General features: G+C 48.5%; 1 protein-coding gene across 1 annotated transcript in view; it reads right to left on the reverse strand.

Moving 5' to 3' along the window:
- Positions 1–17493, reverse strand: part of RTN1 (reticulon 1) — a 98643-nt gene extending 81150 nt beyond the window's left edge. The window contains exon 1 of the mRNA XM_068682454.1: positions 17087–17493. Coding sequence (XP_068538555.1) covers positions 17087–17252 — 166 coding nt within the window. The 5' untranslated portion in view covers positions 17253–17493. The remainder of the gene's footprint in view (positions 1–17086) is intronic.
- Positions 17494–23038: the final 5545 nt, after the last annotated feature.

The following is a 23038-nucleotide window of genomic DNA, read 5'->3' on the forward strand; positions in this document are numbered from 1 at the left end:
TTCAAACCCATAAAGGACAAGAATAAAGACTCCTTGTATCATCTTGTTCCTCCCTGAAACCAGTAGCGGTGTCTCCAGTGCAAGTGTCTGCTTCACCCTGCAAAAAACTGCGGTTTGTAAGACAAATCTGGGGTATGGGTCTCACCGCCAGAACTGGAGACGGGTGCGATTTGGGGGTTCAGGAGCTCAATTGGGGAAAAGCTCAGACTTCACTGACGCCAGCATTTGGAAGTTTCTGCCAAGTTCAGCCAGTAATTTTAGCTAAGAGAAAAGGTTTTGTGGAAAAGGGCTACACTTACTGCACTGTGGTTGTGGCAAAGCATGCGGTCATTTGTTTATGTTCCAACAGCGCCTTTAGCCAAAGCTGACTTTTCATAAAAAGAGTAAAAATTTTCCAAAGTGAAGTGAAACAGAACTGGGGGGAGAAAACTGAATGCCTGGGATTTAATAAAAACAACTTCTGGCTTGTATTTTTTCTTGAGCAAACTCAAAATTCCTTATCTGGGCTGACCTGCAAAAATATTTATAATTCATTAATTCAATCAGTGAACCAGGAAGAGAGAAGGGACGCACTCAGCAGAGCAACAAGGCACCCAGCTGAGCTTCAGAAGCGACCCAAGGCCTTGGTTAGTGCAGAAAAGCCGTAAGTGCTGGCAGCCAGCTTTTAAAATAGCCCTAAGCACCGTATATATAAGGGGAAAACAGGTGGAAGTGGTCAGGAATACTAGATAGTAGCACAGCAGAGAAAAAAAAAAGGGATATAACAAGGTCTTAAAAGTCACAGAATCACAGAAAAACTCAGGCTGGAAGGGATGTCTGGAGGTCTCCAGCCCAACCCCAGCTCAAAGCAGGTTATTTCAAGGCCAGCCCAGGCTGCTCAGTTGTTTCCCTTTATCCACTTGTGGCTGACCAGAGGTCACAATCTCTCCTCTCGACTCGCTGGCTCTGCTCTTGCTAATATCACCCGTGCTGCCAGCTCCAGCTCAGCTCACCACCAGGAGCCCCGAGCCTTCCCCTTCCCTCTGACAAAACGATTGCACCACGCGTTTGCAACGCATGCACACGTGTTTGAGCAAGAGATGCGTTATTCAGGCTGTGCTAACAAAATTCTAACGGGTTTTAAATGAATAAAATCCTGCGAGATCCTAAGAAAGCCCCTAATAAAATCAGGGCACACGAGGAGTAAAAGAAAATGCCCCTAATAAAATTAGGGACATGGCACAGGGCAGAACCACCAACTTCAGAAGTAGTTTGGCAAACTCTTCAGAGATTGTGTTTTTGCCCCATGGGATAACAGCATTAACCATTAGTTCCCCTCAGACTTCAACATTTACATTTCAAACTGAAGTCCTCAACCTTGCATGCAATGAAATGCGGAAATCCCCATACTTTTTATACTTTAAAAAGTTGAAAACTGTTGGTTTGTAAAAGAAAACCCAAACACGAGGCAGAAAACACATCCATTGCTAATTGTAGCTTTTTAATGTTACACAAAATGGATGTGTTTGCTTATCTACGTGGAAAACAACATCACCCTAAAGCCATATAACAGAAATCAAGGGAGCTATATTTAAAAAGATGGATTTTGGCTTGGGCTTATCATAGCTGTTGATGGGGAAAGTGTCCATTTGCAGTTGCAATCCTTTAATGATGAAATGTTCAGCACAGGCCAACTTTCATCCCCTTTCCCACCAGATTTCACTGTGGCAGGACCAGAAGCTGAAATCCTCTAATCACGGGTGCCTGGAGTTTGCTCCTCCGACTAAAAGCCTTCCTGTAGCAGGGGTGTAGCATCCTCGGATGCCACCAACTGGCAAAGGAGCTGGGCGTTCCCAGCACTCCAAAATCTCAGGCCATTTAGGTTGAGTCAGCACAGCACAGAATATCAGGCTTATTTTCAGCATGCTCGGAGTGCTATTTGAGACTTTATTTTCCTCCTTACAGAAAGACTGAGAGCCGTAAATATTGACAAACACGAAAATTGGGTCTTCATACTCCATGAAAAAACTACCAGTCCTATCAAAATGTCAACAGCCATCTGGCACCACTCCTTCCAGATGTTCTCCTAAACATTCTCCCTTTTTTTTCCCCAATGTGTGCTGTCTGCGTGCTCAGAGGACTGCCACGATCCCCTCTCGTCTATCAATGCCCAGCTTCAGATTTCCAAGCCTGTTATTTCTTTCCCATTTCTTTTCACTCGGTATCTTGTTCCTCGGTCAGCGAGTGGATCTATTCAAAACACAGTGTTGTGTTTTGGGAAAGAATTTGCCTTTTGTGAAGCTCAAGGGGTTGTGGCTGGTTTGGCAGTGGAGTTTGGCAGGGCAGCTTGTTAATAATTTAAAGCAAGACACAGACCAAGGGATTCTGCAAACATCTGTGCTACCAAGACGAATTTACAAAATGTATTGGGGAAAAAAAGCATCACTAACCATTGGTGGAATCGCTGCTGTGATGGAAGATGAGCGTGTTGTACCCATGGAGTCACTATCCAAACAGACAAAGCAGATAAAGTCACATATTTGTACTAGATACAAAAAAGCCTCCAACCTCAGGGATCGAGAAGGTCAGGTGCCTTGGACTGCTGCAGCTGGAGCGGCCTTTACAGCGTGAAAAATGGAGATTATTTCTCAATCCAGGCAGCACCCTTCCTCTGTTTTACATCAGCAGCAGCCTTCAGTGCTGAACAAAAGGAAGATCACATATGTCACGCTTTATATTCATGAAGCAGATCTTTAAATTCATTGAAAACATCCTTCAGGGAAGGCTCTTCTGAACTGGGTTGTAACTGAACGCTTTAATGAGATCTTAGGAAAGACAGGCTTTTTTCCCCCAATTTAATGAACAAACTCTCAGCGAACAACTGTTGCAACAAGCAGTGTAACACAAATGGAAAAACTACCAGGCTGTGCAGTGATTTTTTGTGGACCTTGTGCTTCTCTGTGAGTGCTGCAGGCAAGGCAGGACCCAGGACCAGCTGAATCAGTGCCCCAGCACCCACTCTTGCTTCCAGGGAGGAGAGAATTACAGCTGCCCTAGCACCACGGAGAACCCTAACCACACAAGAAATGCAAAAACCCCAAAGCTCCAACCTACAGCAGAGCTCAGTGAGCCCTCGGTCTGTCCAGAAGCTGATTCTGACTTCACCTCATGAAACCTCTACAGCAGGGCACACACAAAGCTGCCACCCAAACGTAACTCACTGGTGAATCTTAGGCTTATTTTCTCAATTTTGGTATTGAGCGGATGATATAAACATTTTTCAGCGGATATTACACGCATTTAAATGACTTTCTATTAGCTAAATCCATACCTCGTTTTCCGTCAATGCTTGAGAAGTGATTTTTAGCAAAGAAGGGCTTGCCAAGGCTGATGACAAATCTGCGTGTATCAGCACCAGGAGAAAACAAGCACCAAAAATGGCCCAATCAATTATGTATACAAGAAGTGTTTGTTCATTCTTCCAGTCAAGGATCCTCATCAAATAATCATGGGACTCCAACAAGAGGGTACAGCGAAGCACCAAGACTCACCTTTCAAATATTTATGGTCGGGCCAGAGCCCAAACATAAATGGAATCGCTTCCAGGTTTGGTGAGCGGGTCGGTCCAAGGAAATGCTGCTCGCTCACTAATCCTAACAGTGCTGGGAAGAGGTGCCACATTTCTCAAAATGACTTTTATTTATTATTTCCTCACCCTTAGAAAGGGCTGGATAATTTTCACTGGAAGAATTGGCTGGGAGAAGTCAAAACAGGACCTTTTTATGTTTTTTGTCAAATTAAAATAGCTTCCAAGGAAATGTTGGGGATTTCTGGAAGACGCTGAAACCTACTGCCAAATTTTCAGCATTTCACTTCATTTTTTTTCTCCCTGAGGCTACTCGTATTGCTTTCCCCATTTTGTCAGAGGGCAGCAGAGCCTCCAGCACACCCCGAGCGTGGGGACAGCCCTGCAGGGAGTGATGGTGCTGATGAGGCCGAAGCAGAAGGAGCAGCAGCACGTGCCCAAAGGCCCTGCACCTCTCTCAAACGGATACACCTCAACAAGTGCCGCTGATTTCATCCTCGTAGGGTATCAGGGTGCATTTCCCTCACCCACGACTGCCCAGCTTTTCTCTGTAGCGCTGGGTTTTACGTTTCACTGAAATCCCAACATAAAACAATCGGGGTCTTATTGAAGCAAACTACCAGGCTTGTCTTCACAGCCCGCATTTATAAATCAATGCTGTATTCTTCCCATTTCCATCTACCTTAATGTTTTTAATGATATTAATTAGATCAAATTAGTATGTGCTGTATCTTTTACCCATTCCTACTTCCTTGGACGCTGGCTCTGTGCTGCTAATCTCCAACCACCACTGCACGTTTCACCTGTAACTTCTTCCTGTCAAACCTGCTTTATTTTATTTATTGAAAACCTTTGTTATTACTATTTCCAGCTGAAGATTGCTCTGTGTACCCAACGTGAGCCACCAAATGCTATGTTTAGCTTTGTCTGCGGGAGTCAATTCACCCCCCAAGGAAAGCAGGGCTTTCCTGCAAAACAAACACTACGCTATTTTTATAGAAAAAAAAAAAAATAACATCAAAAGGCACTGAAACACAAAAATAGCAGCCGTTCCGAGCTTTCTGAGACTCACGTTCGGCGTGCACTTTCAAGGTAACAACACAAGCTGCTGGTTTGACCGGCGCAGGGACCAAAGACAAGAAAAGGAGGAATTTCTGTTTATTTCCTGCTGCCATCGCTCTCCCCAGCTTAGAGACTTCGGGAAAAATAAGTCCAGAAAGGCCTGAAAGGCATCACCTAGCGATGGTGATCCCGTCCCAAAGCAATCCCATCCCAAAGCGATCCCATCCCAAAGCGATGAGGAGCTGTGGCTGCCCCATCCCTGGCAGTGCCCACGGCCAGGCTGGATGGGGCTGGGGGCAGCCTGGGCTGGCAGGAGGGGTCCCTGCCCATGGTAGGGGGCTGTAAGGTCCCTTCCAACCCAAACCATCCTGCGATTCCTTGATTCTGTGATTCTGTGTTCAAGAATTTGGCTAGGCCTGCTGAGAAGCCAGGTCCTGCTCCCTGCGACACGGCTCCCCTCTGGGTGCTACTTCCACGGCCAAAGGCTGTACAAAGCGCTCCCTGCCCTGGGGAATGGGGATTTAAAGCCCTTCGGGTTGAGTAAAAGAAGTAACTGGAAAAGTAAAATTAATTCAAAAGCTTTTTTAAGAGGAATTACATTAATAGCTCCAAGTAAATGGAGGGGTGTGGGGGTGTGGGGGTTGCTAGGAAGTCTCCAGAGCTGATGAATGTGGGAGCAGCCGACCAGAAGGCACCTGCTGAGCTTCTAAGCTTAACACACTACTGCTGCAAGCATCACATTTCCCAATTCCCCCCATAAACCTCAAGTTTCTCTTGAAAGTAGTTTGGATTTCTTCCTCCTGGTATTCATTTTTCTCTCTGTCTTCACTTCCTCTCCTCCCTTGAACCCTCCTGTTCAGTTTATACAATTCTGTCCTTGTGCCTGCACTGACTTTTAGCCTTGCCCATTTCTTCTGGCTGCTCACCCCAAGCACCAGGAGCAAAAATCCACTTCCCTTTTAGCTTTCTGCCCGGCAAGGCCAGAAACCAGCTCCTCTAACACATCTCAGAAACTGGACGTGGCACAGCAGAACAGAGGTGACCACAAACCTGGGCAAGCAGCACTGCAGGCAACATGGATCTTGCCCACAGCTAGTTTTTCCATTTCCAAAGGCCATAAACATCTATGGGGCTGGAATTGGTTAAAATCTTTGGGAACAGCCTGTTTTGTTTTGATTAGTTTTCCTACAATGCTGGTTAAAACACACAGCCCAGCAAGGCTGAGGAAGCATGTGTCTCCGCAGCTCCTGGGGGGTTGGGAAAGGAACCTGACAGCACCTAAAGGTTTCTCATCCCACTCACGGGGGAGCCTGCACTGCTTTCCTGCTACACAAAGTGAGAAGAGGGGGCTTCTAAAAAAGAAATTGTCTTTGTATAGAGTCTGAGAAGAAAGAGTCAGATTTTCTGCCTTCATTGGTTTTCCTTCCCTTGCTTGGCAGCAATATGAAAGTCATGGTTTAAGCAGGTAAGGGCACAACCAACCAAGGGCACGTTCCTGCTAAGTGCACGAAATAGCTCCTAACAAAATCCCACTTGCTCTCGGAGCAATGGGTATTTTCAAGCTGAGAGTAAGGTGTGCTGGTATCGCTGCTTTTCAGACAGCAATGGCAAAGAATAAGGCATAAATGTGGGCTCGAAATTAAGCATGCCGAGTGTGGTTGTTTGTGTTTGTCCTGACATTAGCTGGAAGCGGAGCTACTGCAAAAGAAATTCTGTCCTGTGGGAAAAATTCATATTATTTTCAATTTTCTTTTCATCTCAAATGAAGGGGAAAGAGCAAACCTTTCTATGGAAGAGAAAGCTCCACAGGAAAAGCGTTTCGAACTGTTGAAATAGGTTGCTTCAGCAAATTCAGTAATGTCAGTAGAGGCTGTAAATAATGCATAGTACTTATAGGATTCTCTCTATGTTGTTCAGCTGGAAGGGTGAATGCTTTTGCAAAATGTAACTAAGAATCCTTAGCAAGAATTTAAGAGTGAAAAACAGGCAGAAAAAAAAAATCCCTACCTTCACGCACCTAAGTAAAAATAGCTGCCCTACATTTTTCAGGAGAGAGGAATGACTTTCTGCAGCCTCAACCTGAGGGGCCCCACAACCCGAAGCACTGATGATGAAGCCGAGACCCCTTTGGAGCAGCCTGGCGCTCCCTGGTCCTCAGCTGAGCCTCATCTACTTCAGATGACGCTTCTGGGGACTATTTGTAAGCCCTTCACCACACCATGCATCAGCTGTCCCGCTGGCAAGATACCAGTAACGGTGTCCTCTTCCTCACGCCTCCCCCGGCCACAAGCAGAGGAACACTAGCTCAGTCTTCCAGCCTGTGCTTTTCACCATCTCTTGGAAAGCAAAGGATGATGTTGGCAGAGAGCTGGCAGAGGGAAAGCAAATAGAAACACAGATGTTACAAAGCAAAGCTCCAAGTACTCCAGTCCTGCTAAGCCGCTAGCTCCAGTAAATAGCAAGCGGGATATGGGGAGGGGAAGGGGAAAACCGACTGCTGTGAAAGTGCTGGAAGAAGTGGCACTTCCATTTCCATTTCCAAGCTGTTGCTGATATGCTGAAAAATCCCTTTTCTGCCCACTCAGAACAGCTGGAACGTTGCTCTAATCAAACCCTCCCTGTGAAATATTTTTTTTGCAGATCAGCACATTCTGCAGCACGCTTCTCCTCCCTTCGGTGGGCAGGGCAGCACGGTGAGTTACCACCTGGCCGTGATGCCACCTCGTAGGAACTGCCCACAGAAGATCACAGCAAAGCCCGAAGAAATTCCTGAAAACCTCGTTGCTGAAGCCCAGGCTCTGACCAGTGGAGCAAAGGGACCGTGGCCACTCACTGCTCGCAGCTGAAAGCAATTATCTGCAGGCTGAGATGAGAAAACACGTAACATATTTCATGCGGCTGTCAGAATAAGAGAACAAGTAGTAGAAAAGGAGAGACCGAAACGGTACGTCTGGGACCAGCTCACAGAACTGCAGAGAAACAGTTTGAGATTCATCCTGCGCAGACAGCGTTAGAAATTATCTTGATGACAAAGGAAAAAGAAAGGAAGCCGTTCTGTGCATCTTCCTACTCTTTAGGGCGCAATCAGCACACAGCTTCAGCATCGCTATTAGCATTCCTCCACCAAAGAAACCTCGGCGAAGCACTGAGCTCCCATTTTCAAAGATGATGCTGGAAAGCTTCCCAGATTATACATTTTCCCCTTTAATTTATACCTCTGAGGATAATGCTAATCAGGGAGGCAGTGAAAGTGGTGAAACATCCTCGGACCCGGCTTGATTTATTAACAGTGGTTGCATTATCCTCGTTTGGAGAGCGCTGCTAGTACCCCAAGTTTCCAGGAAAAAGAAAGAAAAAAAAAACAAACACCCTTGTTTGCTGGTAGGTTATCAAATACAAGCTGACAACGTACTTGCGCAGCAGATATGCATAAGTGCATGGCACTGTATGATTCATCTGCAAAACATCCAGCATGCTAGATGCTCGCTTTAAAGTAGGTTAGAAGAACGATTCGTTCAAAAGCAACAGCGGAGAGAGAAGGGAGGCAAAAGGAGCGCAAACTCCAAAACGTCCTCCTGGGAAATGGTATTTTCTTATGCTTTGTTCAGCCCGCCCCTCCTCAGGTTGCTTTTGAATAGAGTTTGGATGGCGCGGGGCTGGACAGCCATGTAACAATGCATGTAGCTAGAGGAATATTACAAATGCCATCTTCATGGCCTGGCAGATCTACTAAATATTCCAGGGATTATGCATGGTCTGTTTACCATGTTCAAAGTGGAAGCAGATTGCACACACTTTACACAGCGTAAATCCCCGAGCCTGTCTCCTTAGCTCTGACCTGAACTTCTCCAACACAGCAATTGAATTATAAAGGCTAACATCAGGCAGACTTTGAAGAAAAAAAAATAAATCTCAAAATGGCAACTGGCTTTTACAGGGATAGCTAATCAAATGATCTGCCCTAATCTGCACTGCTATTTTTTAAGGCAAGAAAAAAAAAAAAACAACAAAGTGTGCATGACATTGCAATTCTGAAGTAGAATAGAGAACTCTACAGGCCAGAATTAATCCTTTTAAGATATAATTTAGGTGTATTTGGAATAAACAACCTGCTATAAAACCAAAGGTAGACATGGTATATTTCTGAATGCTGCTGGAAGCCGTATTGTGTAAAACGTACTCATTGATTTGGGGAGAACTTGAAAATATATACACTGATTGCTAAGATTTTGCTGTTTTTTAAATATGATTTTGATCCATGTATCTCTTGTGTGGAGATTTATTGCCAGGTGGAGAATTTATCAAAAAATAAAAATAAATTTCAGGAAGTCCAGCCCTTTTTTTCATGGTATCAGCAGAGCACAGTACGCATTTTCAAAGGCAGATTCCTACTTCACCCATGTAAAAATAACCCAGTTTGGTGATTCCACATTTGTGCATGCAAACAATGATTTGCTTGCTTGACTTCTCAGTCCTGCACACTCCGTACCCACATTAAACACACGTAAAACTTTAAGTAGTGAATTCGGTACCACCTACTAAAGATCTACTCCAAGTATTTCAGCTATGTAACAATGCTATCTGGCTTGTAACTGAGATGCCACTTACCAGAAATGTTGATATAATGGGCTCTGACTAGTGAAAATGATAAACAGCTACAGCATGGAGGCTCCAGAAGCCTGTTTTCTTTCACAAACAATGTCTTCAGAGGAGGTTGACTCCTCTGGGACTTCTCCAGACTCTCACACATCTTCTTGGAGCTTCTCCTGCAGGCTCAGCACCCTTCCTATGAATTAATTCGTCTGAGAATCACAGATTACATGCTCAGGCATTCAGGGTAACGAGGAAGTCCTGAGAAATCAGTTCTATATTCAACCATAACAGGATTTTTGCTAGAGCACACAGGAAGCAGCAGCGATGTGAATGCTGCATTATGACTTTTTAAAGAACTGCAAATGCTGCAGAAGAGAGGAACCGACCTCAGCTCTGGGTTAACCCTGCACCGAAGGAAACTCTCCTGCTATTAAAGGTTAATGCACAGCTCTATTCCACTGCAGAGCATCCACTTGGTCAGTGATGTTTACCAAAGATAGGAACCTCTGTTATAAAAGGACAAAAAAAATAAAAGCACCAGCAAACTTACCAACACGGTACAACCTCACCCAGAGCAGGGAACTGGGAAACAATGAGCAAATTTGGGACCCATATTTTTGTAAGTTCTGTAAAGGGTGGGAGAATACATTTCCCTTTTTCCTACAGTAAGTGTGAAATAGGTACAATTGTACAATTGCAGTGCATATCATACAGCAGCACCTGCACACTGAGCAGTTCAGCTGAAGTGCACGTCTGATTTCCAGCCTGCTGCGTTGCGCCTCGTTGCTGAAGTCAACAGGAATGAAAACACCCCGAACTGCAAAACATTCCCCAGGCATACGAGCAGCAAGGGCATCTCTTTTGCCTCACAATTAAGGACATGAAGGGGAAGACCTAATAAAGACATACTGAAGTTTAGGCCCCCCCCATACATCAGCAGTCTGCCACGTGTGTTGGGATCCTTATGGGGTGAGGGACTCCTCACCTCCCCGACATGCAAAATGCTGTCTGTGGTGGCGCAGACATCCCTCTTCCTTCAGCCTTGCTACCTCCAAGCTGGGGGGCAGGACTGAGCTTGCAAATGGTCAAACTCTCTTGATTGCCAGCCATAATTGCAGTCTCTCCATTGATCCCTTGAATGGTGCCTGTGAGTGCTTTGGGGAGCAGCGTGCAAGAGGCACGGCTGAGCAGAAGGAAATCAGCTCAAACTTCACTGGTTCAGGCTGCCCGCAGCCCTGCTCTGCACAGAGCTGCTGCAGAGGCTGCCGAGGGCGAGGATTTTTAGGCTGTTTAGGTGGAAGGCATTGGTCAGGTTTATATCTTGAGTACTTGTGGCTTTGAAGGGGTGGGGATGGCCTCCCTGGGCTGCATTTGGGACCCAGGGCACTGCAGGGCTCACCCAGGGGTGCCCATGTGTGCAGCCAAACACCGACCACTATGTGCATGGAAAATCCCCTCTGGGGCAAGACAAACACAAGATCCCCAGGGGCTGGCAGTGGGAAGGTTCCCGGCCTGCCAAGGCTGCCCCAGACATTTGCCTTTTACCAGCTGCAGTTAACAAGCCCTCCAATATCTTTCAGACTCCAGACACCAAATCGGCTGCAGTACCTAAATTCAGCACAGCTGCAAAAGCGAACGGAGCCGGATGGCACAGCAAAGCCTGGAGCTGACAGAACTGCAGAGCTGCCCCGGCACAGAAAGCTCATCCTTCAGCGAGCAGCCTCCTGGGCGCTGTCCTCGGCGGTACCTGCGTGAGCATCTCAAACATTAGAATGATTTGCATCCCCAAATTTCAGTGTCTTCTATAAACGTTAATTTTCGTGGTGCAGTAATGGGATAGGTAAGTGCTGACGCAGCCTTTTTACACACAAGTGACCCGAAGCAGTCTGGCCTAATGGGTAATAAAGCCAATTTACCCGTGATACATCTCTTACATCATTTATCCCTAAATTCAGCAAAACACACGCTCACCTTTAAGCATATGCTGAAGACCACCCTAATTTTTTAAGCAGTTAGGAATGTGCTTCAGTTTCATAAAATAAGAACCTTAAATACTTTGTTGAAATGAGGTCTGAAACAGGCAATTGTGGTGCCCTCTATTTCAAGTCTGGTTCTGCGGATGAGTGCCAAAAATCTTCTCACTGGCAAAGCTGTGGGGTTTCTGAGAGGGTCAGGCTGACTTTAAAGCAGACGTGTGTTCAGGAACACGAATACAAAATGTGGGATGTGTCCCTCGGTGCTGAATCATGCTGAGCCTACCGCAGCACGTAGATTTACTTCCCCTGAATTAGAAAACTAATTACAAACAACGCTTCATTACTCGCTGCTTGCCAAGTGACAGCTTTCTTTCGAAAAACAACACCACAACCAAAGAAACCCCAGAATTTTGTAAGCATCTCCAATCTGGCAGCAAGAGAACACCACAGGAAAACCAGACAGAAGGGCATAAATGTCACACTAAGGATGAAAACGGCTCAGTGAGTTCCTGGCCCATTTTGGAGGTACAGGCTACTCAGGAGGGCAACTGAGGCAAATTCCTCCGTCCCCCATTTAAAAACCTCCATTCCCTGTTAATGATGTGAAACCCCAGCACGGCTCCTTAGCTATTTTGGGAGCTTTGAGCTAAAACACGCACGCACAAAATAATCAGGGCCTGAAGCAGAGCCACGCAGCAGTGCTGAGCATCGCGGGGTCAGGCCAGGCCACACGGTTGGGCCAATGTCCCCTTGTGGGACAGTCTGTGGGAACAGGACAAGCAGACGTGGGGGGTGCCCAAAGCCTTCCAGGACTGAGCCAAAACACAGCACAAGGTGGTCACAAAGGCAGAGCGAGGGCAGGTGCTGCTCTTGCCTCCTTCCCCGCTGCACAGAGGTGTAAGACATGGCACCAAATGGCATTTTGTAGAGCTGCAGACAAAAAGGAGGCAGATGTGCCTCCTGGGAGCCTTACACCGATGGGACATGCTGAACCACACAGCCCAGGAGCTGCTGCAACACGCGAAACCCAACGGGAACATCCACAGCGCTGCTCAACCTTCCTCCTCTGTCCTTGCCTATAAATAAAACATTTCATTACCGAGTGACGAAGAACAGAAGACGGCAGGTGAGTCACCCTCCCCGGTGCTACTTCTCTCTTTCATCCCACCTCATCCTCTTCCTCCACCCGTCTGCAGCCCCGAAGGCTGAATGAAATCCGTCGGCGCGGGGTCAAAGGGGGACGGAGTCACCTGCATCCCTGCAGGGAACAGCCAAGGACAGCTGCATTTTGATCTGCAAGGATTTCAGCACTACATCGCTCCATGGACTGTAAGCAAGATTTTGTGCTCCTCCAAGAGCACTTCTCACCCCCAGAGGCAGAGCTCTTGCTGGAGGAGCCCAACAGGAGCCATTGCTCCTACTTTACCCACGTGCTGATGAAAGATGTCACTTCCAAAGGGTTTTTTTCTAGATGACTGTGACAAAATGGCCCCTCTGTCAAGCTTTATGAGAATTACAGGAACAGAAGGGTCCAAGGAGAAATCCGCTGTGTTTCTGTCCATCTCTGTACAATCTGCACTCACTCATACAACGCCAGGGACAGCCTCCACCAAATGATCTCCGTCACCCTCACTCCAGCAGTATTTTGGAGGTTTTGAGGGCCCAGTCCAGAGAGCGGAGTAAAAAACAACAAATTCAATTCTCTACATCAGGAAGGGCTAAAAAAGTCAATATGAAAATTGGTGTAGATCTATATTCTCCCAAAGTGAGATTAAACCTGGCCTCAGTTGGCTAACTATGAGTACGACTGCCTGCCAGTTGTGGACGTATTTATGAACAACGGCTTAGACTCCCCTGTGGCGTATGCTTAGGTCAGTGAAGATCAAAAACTCCTTCTCCAGCAACTTTAAAAATAAAATAATAATAATAATAATAATAATAAAAAAACAGTTTGGGATTTCATCCTTTACAGCGCACACAGCCTTGAACAGTATTTTGCCATGGATGCTTAGGGAGGGTGAGCTCTTGTTAACGCAATACATGGAAAGGGGTGGGAAGGCCACAAAGAGCAGCTGAGCCTGGTGGTTTTGGTAACGTGCTGCGCTTGGTTGTGCTCTGACATCCCTGAGAAGTGCTGGTGCCTAACCCAAAAAGTGAGGATGCTCACGTTCATGCCCGCTCCTCTCCACCCAGATGGACAAGAGGGCTCTCAGGCTGCCTGAAAACCACCCAAAACCTCCTTCATGCAGAGGAGTAAAGCCACCAGTAGCTCACTCTCTCCAGTAGCCGGAGAGAAACAGAGACATACGTGTACAGGTGAAAGATATCAGCACGAACTCACTGCAGGCCCTCTCTGGCACGGTGTTTTGGTGGCCCAGCCCATGGTGACATCTGGGTACCTGGCACGCGTTTTCAACATTCTGCCCTACAAAGCATGTAAAATGGAAACGTTTTTTAGAAATATCTTTTCTTTGGGGATGAAGGGATGCACCATCCCTCATGTAAGTCACCCAGCAGGTATCCACCAGAGCACAAGGCTGTGGCCACCTTCCTGGATCCTACCACAGGAATCAGCACGTGGATGAGCTCCTCTTTTCCCTTTTTTTTCCCCTCTAACCACACCTGTGCCATGGAGGTAGAGCCCATTCTTACCTTCTGCCATTTCTCTAAAGGAAACCGCATTTATTTATTCTGGGAAATGCCTGCTAGCCTGTGTAATATTTTTGGAAATAATGCCTTTCAAGGAATTTTAATCACTGTTGATGTATAAAAACAAATAACACAATCTGCGACCAGATGGTGTGTTGGGTGACATGGGGCTCTCTTCCCCACCACACAACTGCTCACCAGCCTTTCAGCCAGGCCTTGCAAGAGCTGCCTGCAAGCTCCTCTCACCCCGAACCAAATTCATCTTTGGGAAGGAGCAGTCTGAGGGAGTGAAACGTTTTCAGCAAAACCTAGGGGCCAAGAATAAAAGCAAGAGGAACTCTGCCTTGCCCCTGCCCAAAAGCTACCGGAGTCAATGCATGTTGCTGGAGGAGGAGCAGATGTGGGATCTGGAGCTCCTTATTACCATGGCTTTGTTTCAGAAATCTCCGAGCTTTCCACTCCTTGTGGGAATTTGTTTTCTGCAATCCCAACCACTGCTGATTTGGGTTGATCCGAAGAACAGGCAGCGAAATCCATTGCTTTTCATCATTCAGAAACCACTCGCAAGGTTTTGACACGAAGCCAGTTTGGCTCAAAGCCGGGCCCAAGGCCAGCTTGAAAATATTCCTGAACCTTTCAACAATCCCTGGCCGGTTTTCAAACTTACAACAAAAGCCCAGATCAGGGAAAGTTTGCAAATTTTTACGTCGTGTAAGAAAACTTCTGTACATGTTGTATGTAAATTCCCATCATTTATTTTCATGCTGGGAGAATCTCGCAGTCTCCAGACCCTGCTCTTGCCTCAAAGAGCACAACTGCTTCCCACAGAAAGGACTTGTCTGAGAGCTGTAAAGGAAGATACGGGATGTGTCAGGGAGCTACCTGGAAAACAGATGGATCAGTTTGCTCTTGTTTGGATGCCTTCCTCCTTGTCTAAAGTGTCCCCAGGTGCCCCATTATATAGGGAGAGCTGTAAGTTTATGGGATTTGCTGCAGGCAGGCATCCCTCACTGCATCCATCCTACAGCTTTGCAGCATGCAGGAATACTCTCTAAGCATGAAAATTAAGGAATTTTCTGACACACTTGACAGTTTTAGATATTCAGCAGTATGACAGACCTCTTACTCAGCAACTTGAGAACATTTAGTCCCACAGAAAGAGCAGGGAAACGCTTTACTTCCCCTGTGAAGGGAGAGGGCAGCTGGAGCTGTGTAGGTAGTGGCACAGAAATGCAGGTGCTGCAGCCACAAATAGAGCCTGCGTGCGCAGGGCTTCACTGGTCGGGATGATGCTCCGGCTGGCACGGTTGGGTAGGCACTCACACACACAGCAGCTATCTATTAAACAGGTAAAACAAAATGAAAATATGTAAAACATTCTGTTCTGCGATTCTAACGTATCGCTAGGCTCAGGATGCTGCTGATCAGACAGTCTGCTATTAAAAATCGGCAGAGGTCTGTATTGCTCACTTTGTCGCTGCCTTGCCGCCGTTTGACACATGCAAACAAACACATCTGAAGTCCCCTTGCGGATGATTCCAAAAGCAGAACATTTTCTTTCTTTGATTGTTGTTTTCTTCCTTTTTTCTTTATTTATTTTATTCTCATTCTTTCTGTTCTGCCTTCTGTGAACCTGAATCCACCGGCGAGGCTAAGCCTGCAGCAGCCTTCATTCCATGTATGCAGTAGCACAGCCCTTCAACTTACTGGGCATTTACACTAGTTGAGAGACCACCCCTCTTTGTTCTGCATGCTGAGATCCAGCATGGCCATATTTTTATCCATCAGCAAACAACAAAAGCTCCTGAGATCTCTTCCCCCTTCTTCCTGTCGTTACGCCGTCGGGGCGACCCTACCTAGGGACCCCGGTGCTGCCCTGCTCCACACACACACGCCCTGCACCGATGCAAGCCATCTGCCTCCCCCTCCAGCCCAAAGTCACGTTTCACAACCGTGAACTCGTGCTCGGATCTGCAAACGAGCGGCACAGCAGCAGATTTGCTGCCTGCCCGGAGCTAGAAAACAGCAAACCGTTTCCCACACCAGCCGATGGGCTTTAGATCCCATTGTACTACTGAACTCGGCGGCAGCGAGCAAACAGAAAAGCACCAGGGAAACATCCATGGCGAGAGCACGCGCGCGCACAGACGCACAGTCAAATCCTGGAGAAAAAAAAAATACAGACGGGTATCAGTGGAATAATGTACGGAGCCACACAGGCTCGGATGTTTCTGGCCAGCTACTCTTTGTGCTGATTGACTGAGGGGGATTAGGAAGGACTCAGCCCAAAAACGCAGTTCCTAATGCTCCTGCAGCTATTGCATAACACGGGCTGATTCCCGTCCCGAGCCCTGACCCTCAACTTAACGCAAGTTTAATGCTGTCAGGTTGCATAATGGAAACGGCTCCTTCCCAGGGAAGAGGAATCTAGGTGGGATCCACTGGCTTCCCAGGGGCTGGGTTATTTGCTCATTTGTGTTCCCAGATGGGCAGTAGAGGGAAAGGAAGTGGGCAAGTGTCACCAAGAAGGAAACAGAGCCACTTTCCCCCTCATATTTCTACCTGGACCTGCTGGAAGCTGAAGCCTTGTGGGTTTCATAGAGAGATGCACCTGCTATTAACACACCCACTAAGGAAACAAACCCTGAAGCAAGGGAGATCAAATACAGCCCGAAAGTAAACTGCAAAATCCATGAACCCACGCAGCCTACCTCAACTAAACGCACCTTCAGTTTGCCCAAAAAGCAAAAGGAAGAAAACCCAGCAACCAAAACATCCGTGATTAAAGGGATTACGTCTCAAGAGCATGCAGAAAATACAGCAGCACTTCAAAACAGGCACTCCACTGCATCTGCACGCTGGGGTAACAGACGGGGCCATGCGGGGATTTGGGGGCTATCCGAAGTAACTCCGCAGTGTGCCACTCCAGCTGTGCACAGGTGTGCGACAAATGAGGACAGAGCCCCAGTGCCAGGCTGCAACCAAACGCCCTTCGGAGTGCAGGCTCTGCACGCCCAGCAAACTGCACAGAGCTTTAGGGAACTTGGTCCTGAGCCCCAGCTCCCCCGGCTCAGCACCCAGCATTATTTGCAAAGGCCGCGGTTGCTCCTTATTCCCCCTCTCCCTCCCTCGCAGTGACACCTCCGGGCTGGGAACCGAGCGGGGGAAGCACCGGGGACGAGCCCCGCTGGGGATGCTGCACCCAGGACCCGTTTTCCCGATTTCCCCCCTTTTATTTTACCTGGGGCTGCGGTCTCCATGGCGACTGGCGGCTGGTCCCTGGCGGTCCCAAAAGCCAGCGGCTCCCCCTGCCGAGCCCCGGCCCCATCCCGCTCCGGCCCGGCCGCAGCCCAGCGCAGCCCCGCGGCCGGCAGCGGCAGGTCCCGGGGGTCCGGGGGGGCTTCCATGCTCCGTGCCCAGGCGGCCGCTGCGATCCGGCCCGGGGAGGAGGAAGAGGAGGAGGAGGAGGAGGAGGAGAGAGGAAGCCGAAGAAGGTGGCCGGGGGCTCTGGCAGCCCGGAGGGGAGCCGGAGCCGGTGATGCCGGAGCCGCTGCTGGTGGTGGCGGTGCCGCTGCTGCTGCTGGCGCTCCCCCGGCGGATTACGCAGGTGGAAATGGCTCGGCTCGGAGCAGCCTTCCAGCCCCTGCGTCACCCTGTGGCTGGCACAGCACAGGGCAGCCCCGCTGCTGCTCTCCTGTTAACCGCTTCGGCTGGGGGGGCGGCCGGCGGGGATGAAGTGCCCCAGCCCCTCTCCCCTTCCCCTTTTCCCCTTTTCCCTTTCCCCTTTTCCTCCTCTCCTTTCCTCTCTCCCCTCTCCAGCATCCCACGCATCGAAACGCGGCACCTGGCAAAACAAACTCGTGGTGGGTGTCTGGGTGTCTTATTTTTTTTTATTTCTGTGTTGTATTTTGTTGCTTACTGACTCGCAGGAGCCAGCAGAGGTGGTGGGACCCGCCACCAAGTGAGAGGAGCAGGGGCAGGGGCTGTGAGCAGAGGTCAGAGGAAGAGGAGTTTGAGGTCTTGCTGGAGGGGCTCCCCCAGGATCTGTCTGGTGGTGCAGCAAGTCATGCTGAGAAGAGGAGAGCAACTGCCCCATCCCGAAGATTTCACCCCAGTCTGGCTCTTCGCTTGTTGCATCTCCTTCTGTGATCTTAATGTCACGGCATCCCCATGCACCTTTCAAATCCTCCCCAGCTTCAGGAAGCCATGCTCACCCCTGGGTTTGAAAACTTATTTCTACTCTCCCCACGCAGAGGGGTAAGCCCATACTGCAAGATGAAGCGCCATTAGCTCCGGCATTTCCATCCCTGCTGCCTTCCCAAGGAATCTCCCCTCTTCTCCCGACTCCAGGAGCCATCCTGCTGCCTCCTGAGTCGGTGCCATTCAGTGCCAGCTCCCCAGGGCCCTTCACAGGCCAGCTCTTCAGCACGGTGGTGTTGACCAGGCACAGGGGGGTCTTTGGGGAGGTTTGGAACCAAAGCACCAAGGTGCCAGCACGAGCAACGTGCTCAAGATTTAACAAAATCACGCTGGGAGTCAAGTGACTGCTGTGAATTCAGACAAACTGTGTGCTCTCAAGCTCTGAGTGGCAAGTGTGGTTGCAAACAACAAGATTTCTTCAGGCTGGGGCTCCACAGTACAGCTCTTAGCGTGCAGCTACTGTAGACTTGACAGCTGCCAGTACTTGGGGCAGACCTCAACAGACCATGTGAATATAACCACCTCGTTTTGAGCTCCCTAGCCTGATCAGTTACTGAAAAGACACGGCATCAAACCCACTTCTCCCTTTGCTCTGCTTTGCCGCTCTTTCTAGATCAGCAGTTGTTGTACAGGTCTTTTAATTTCAGGGCAGCTCCTGCCTTAACACGACACATGATGCCACCTGCGCTAGAAGAAAGAAATGATTCCCAACCACTTGCCTGAAAGGTGGCTGTCCAGAGGGTAAAGGCTATCAGTGACTCTCCTGCTGAGTCCCGGCTTTGTAAAAGCATTTACAGAAGTCTGTGTCACACAGCAGAGTCTACCAAATTAATTTTTACATCTAGTTCCAGCTAATCCATTCTCCAAAGCCACCTGAGATAGCAAATGCATCTTTGCTCCAAGCTGGAATTTCTGGATGCAGCAGATCTTTGTGTATCTGCAAGACACGGAGAGCTTAACTTGTCTGCGTTCCCACAGCGCTCAGCAATATCCTGACTCCCACCAGCGCCTTCCGTGCAGCTCCTCTGAACCCCTCGTTGTGAAGGCTGACTCATTTGTACCTCACCCAGGAAGCATTTATCAGTCCCAACATCTTCAGGGAACAATGGTGAAAACACGTCCCTCCTGTGTGCTCCAGTTGTCTTACGTGCGCCGGCTCACGGGATTTTCTTTATTTGTTTTTGTCAGGATGAGGTGGTGTTTGCTCCAGTTTGGTAGCATGATTTTAGTCATCGTGTTCTCGCTGCCAAATCCCACATCTAGAGCTCACCACATGAGCAATGGAGACAAATTTAACTCATCCATTGTCCCCCCCCTTGGCATGCATCATGCATGGTGCACTGTCTGATTATGATTCTGGCAAGATCCTGGCAATTTCAAAGTTACTATTAATAATGGTAATGATATGCAGGATGTACTCAAAAATATGTCTTCCTGGAGAGCTTAATACATGTTCTTTATAACTCTCCAATTTTCTTTTATATCCTTCACTCTCTGGGGTGGCCCTGCGATGCTGTGTGCAGGAGCTGGTGATGGGCTGGAGGGCTCAGAAGGCCAGGTGCAGCGCCAGGCCCCTGACAGCTTTGCTGTGTGAGCAATCTGCGATCACAGAGGTCTTCTGATAATGCAGCATCATCAGAAACGTGCACACCCTAGGAGTTATTCATTCCTGCAAACCAAAAAGGTTATCGTGGTTGCTGGCATGAACACAGCGTCACTAAGTAGGAGATGTGGAGGGAGGAGCATGCGGTCTGTGTCCCCGGCTTATTGAAGAAAAGTGGGGACAAGGAGGGACAAGTGCCTAAATAAAGCACAATTGCTTCAGGGATCCCAATGGGAGAGTAACCCAGGACTTCATTTCACCACATCCTGTACATCCCAGGTGACCTGGAACAGTCTCCTGCAATATCATCAGCCCTGCTCCTCACCACATTAGATTGGGTGGGGAGCTACGAGTCCCGTTTCAAAGCCCGGGTACAAATCCTGGGCTCCTGCTGACTGCTGCAGGTGGGGTACGTACATTTGTGACAGCAAAATTGAATGAATAAAAAAAAAATAACAGAAACAACTGAAGAGATACTCCGAAAGCTTGATTGATCCATTTTGCACGCTCGAACAAAACACTTGGAAATCAACACAACTTGGGCTGTGGTGTATAAGGTTAAGTCACGAGAGATTTTAAAGACTTTTTTAAGATCCCCCCAGGAAGGTCAGACTGCATGAAGATTTAATCAAACGCCTGCTTAACAGAGATGTGAGTTTAAGTAATAGTCAGCACAAAGGACCAAAGCTGATTTCTTTCTGTTTTCAAGGAATTTACGAAAGCTCCTGGTGGTTTGTGTGTATGGTGTTGAAAAGAGACTTGTGCAGGGCTCGTCTGTCTCTGCTCATTGGTATTTAGTTCTCTCACTCTTCCCTGTGGACGTTGTAAGTCTTTGAACGCACAAAGTCTGCAAACACATACACACAAATTGCTTCTCTTTCCATTAGAGTCCTTTGGGCTCTGGGGCTGACGTATGCTGCTGGGCCAAAGCGACTTTGAGCCTCGAGGGGGTTTTTGGCCCCAGATGTAACATTACCAGCAAAGAGGACGGGACCTGGCAGAGTATATCAACTGATTTAGTAATATTAAAATAACCTTCTCTTCTTTCAGGATTTATTCTTGAGGTTTCAGAATAAATTAATTAGGAAAAGCAACACGAGAAAGAAAAGAGGCTTCTGATACAAGCAGGAAAACAAAGATAAATAAAACAACCTCTCACTGCCCCACAGAAAGATGCCAGCACTGCAGCACCTAACATCTGGTTTTTCAATTCAATGGCCCTACAGGCCACCTGGGTTCCACGCATGTCCCATAGCCTGTCCTCCAGGCAAACCAAGAAGTGTGCACAGCGCTGTCCTGGGTTAAGTTGCTGAGTTGCCACCCCAAAGACCACCTACATCTCTCAGTGCACCAAGCAGCTCCAGCACAGCGATCCTCCCTGGGGTGCCCCTTGGACCTTTGGTCTCCATACCTTCTCTCTCCATCTCCATGAGCTCTGGAGGTGAGGCAGGGCCAGGCAGCCTCTTCAAGGTCCATTTTGTGCGCTCTTCCCGTTGCTACAGCTGCCAAGGAAAGAGCTTCAGGCGTGTTTGGAAACAGGCACCCCAACCTCCTGCAGAGCTTCAAGGCGTCACCCACGTCCCCACTTCCCCCGCAGCACCCCGGGGGCCAGCCACACACACACAGGTCACATCCCAGCTCTGCTTTGGAACCCGCAGTAAGTTCCTGCGTCAGCCCGTGGGTGTGAGATGCCGTTTTGCTCCCAAAAGCACAACCATCCCAGTGCCAGAAAGGCAGCAGCAGAGCAGGTTAAGCCCGGGAGAGGCAGAAGTTTGTGTATTGGGGTAATACCACCTGCCTTCCCGAGCAAACCCAGGGGCTGCTCTCCTTTGTAATGAACAACTGCAGAAATAAGGCAGGTACATGGTCCAAAACAGCAGCTCTGAAAATGAGCTCCTTGACAGAGAGATTCCTCCTACTGCATGCTGTAAAACAGGGAGATTGCTTCAACCTGAGCCTCTAGTAAATGCAACAGCAAAAATAACTAGTCTGAATAGAGGCTTTTTCACTGCTTATTGTGTAATTTACCCTTCCTTCACTCTCAAAGCTCACAGGCACAGTCTCTGCAGACAGCTCGTTGCTCTGAGGGCTGCCTGGCTGTGGCTGTGCCGCAGCAGGATGCAAAGCCCCAGCCTGGCCCTTTAATTCCCACATCATGCGAGAGCTCTCAGCATCCCCAGCCCTCCGCTGTAATGAAATGTGATTAAAGGCGGTGCCTTCCCCCTCTAAGCCTGACTGACTGCTCGCTCCTTCATCCCCTCCACACCAGCAGTCGCTCTAGGAGCAGCGAGGATTACCTCTGTTTCTCTGAAAAGGGAATTTTACCAAGAAATCCAGCGACAGGAGCTTAAACAGCACAACTGTTGGCCGTGTGAGCAGACACAGCCATGTGATGTGCACACACCAGGTACCAGAGAGGAGCACACCAGCAGGACCCCGGCCAACAGATCCTATTTCCCCCTTCTGCCCAGCTTCAGCCCCTGTGCAGAGGAGAGCTGAGCAGAGTAGACGGGTGAGTAGGAGGGGGAGCTCTGCATTTGCAAGATGCAGGCAGTAGTGGCCTAGTTTCGGCAGTGCTCGGTAGCTGAATTGCCATCCAAGAGCTACGTCTGCAAGGCTCTGCACTCACCTCCAGAACATACAGCTCTTAAAACGATCCCCTGCCCTGGAGAACCAGGAATCTGGGTCTGAATCTATGATGTGAGACGGCGATGTTGTTTGGAAGCACACCCTCCACCCTCCGTGTGGCAGCAGGATCTCCGCGTGCTATTGCAAGCGCTGCTCCCGAGCATCTTCAGAGCAGCAATCTTTTCCTGCAGTGCTCGTCCCCATCCCGGGAGCCTAGCCCAAGGTTATTAAAAGAAGAAGCATTAGAATTTGGCCTCTCAGAGATTCCCAGCTGCAGGGAACAGGACTTCCTTCTTCAAGCCCTGGCAGGGCAGTTTTGGAGGCCGGTTATTGCTGAGTAGAGACGCTCAGACTAACACCAGTGTGTCTGCTGCTATTTAGTGGCACTGCTGAGGATCCGGCTGAAAAGAGAGCATCAGACAAGATAATCTGCGAGCTCTGAACAGGTCAGACAGGGGCCAGAAGTTTATGTGCACAGTGATTTGATACTGATGATACAGCAAAACAAAAACAACAACGTTCAAACTATCTGCAGATCTGCTTTTGGGAGAAGCTGAACAAATTGAGGCAAAGGCCTAGCCAGAGCTGCTTCCACCACAGAACATTACATCGGTACCAAAAAGGCACAGCCAACAGCCAGAGAAGCAGAAGCAGTTTTTTTTTTTTATGAATTCTCATTCGCTTGCATTACATCACACAGCGTGCACAGAGTGCTCTGTGCATTTACCCAGCCCTACAGCCAGCCCATTAGAGGTTACCATT

Source organism: Anas acuta, chromosome 5, assembly GCF_963932015.1.
Source record: "Anas acuta chromosome 5, bAnaAcu1.1, whole genome shotgun sequence".
NCBI classification, from domain to species: Eukaryota; Metazoa; Chordata; class Aves; order Anseriformes; family Anatidae; genus Anas; species Anas acuta.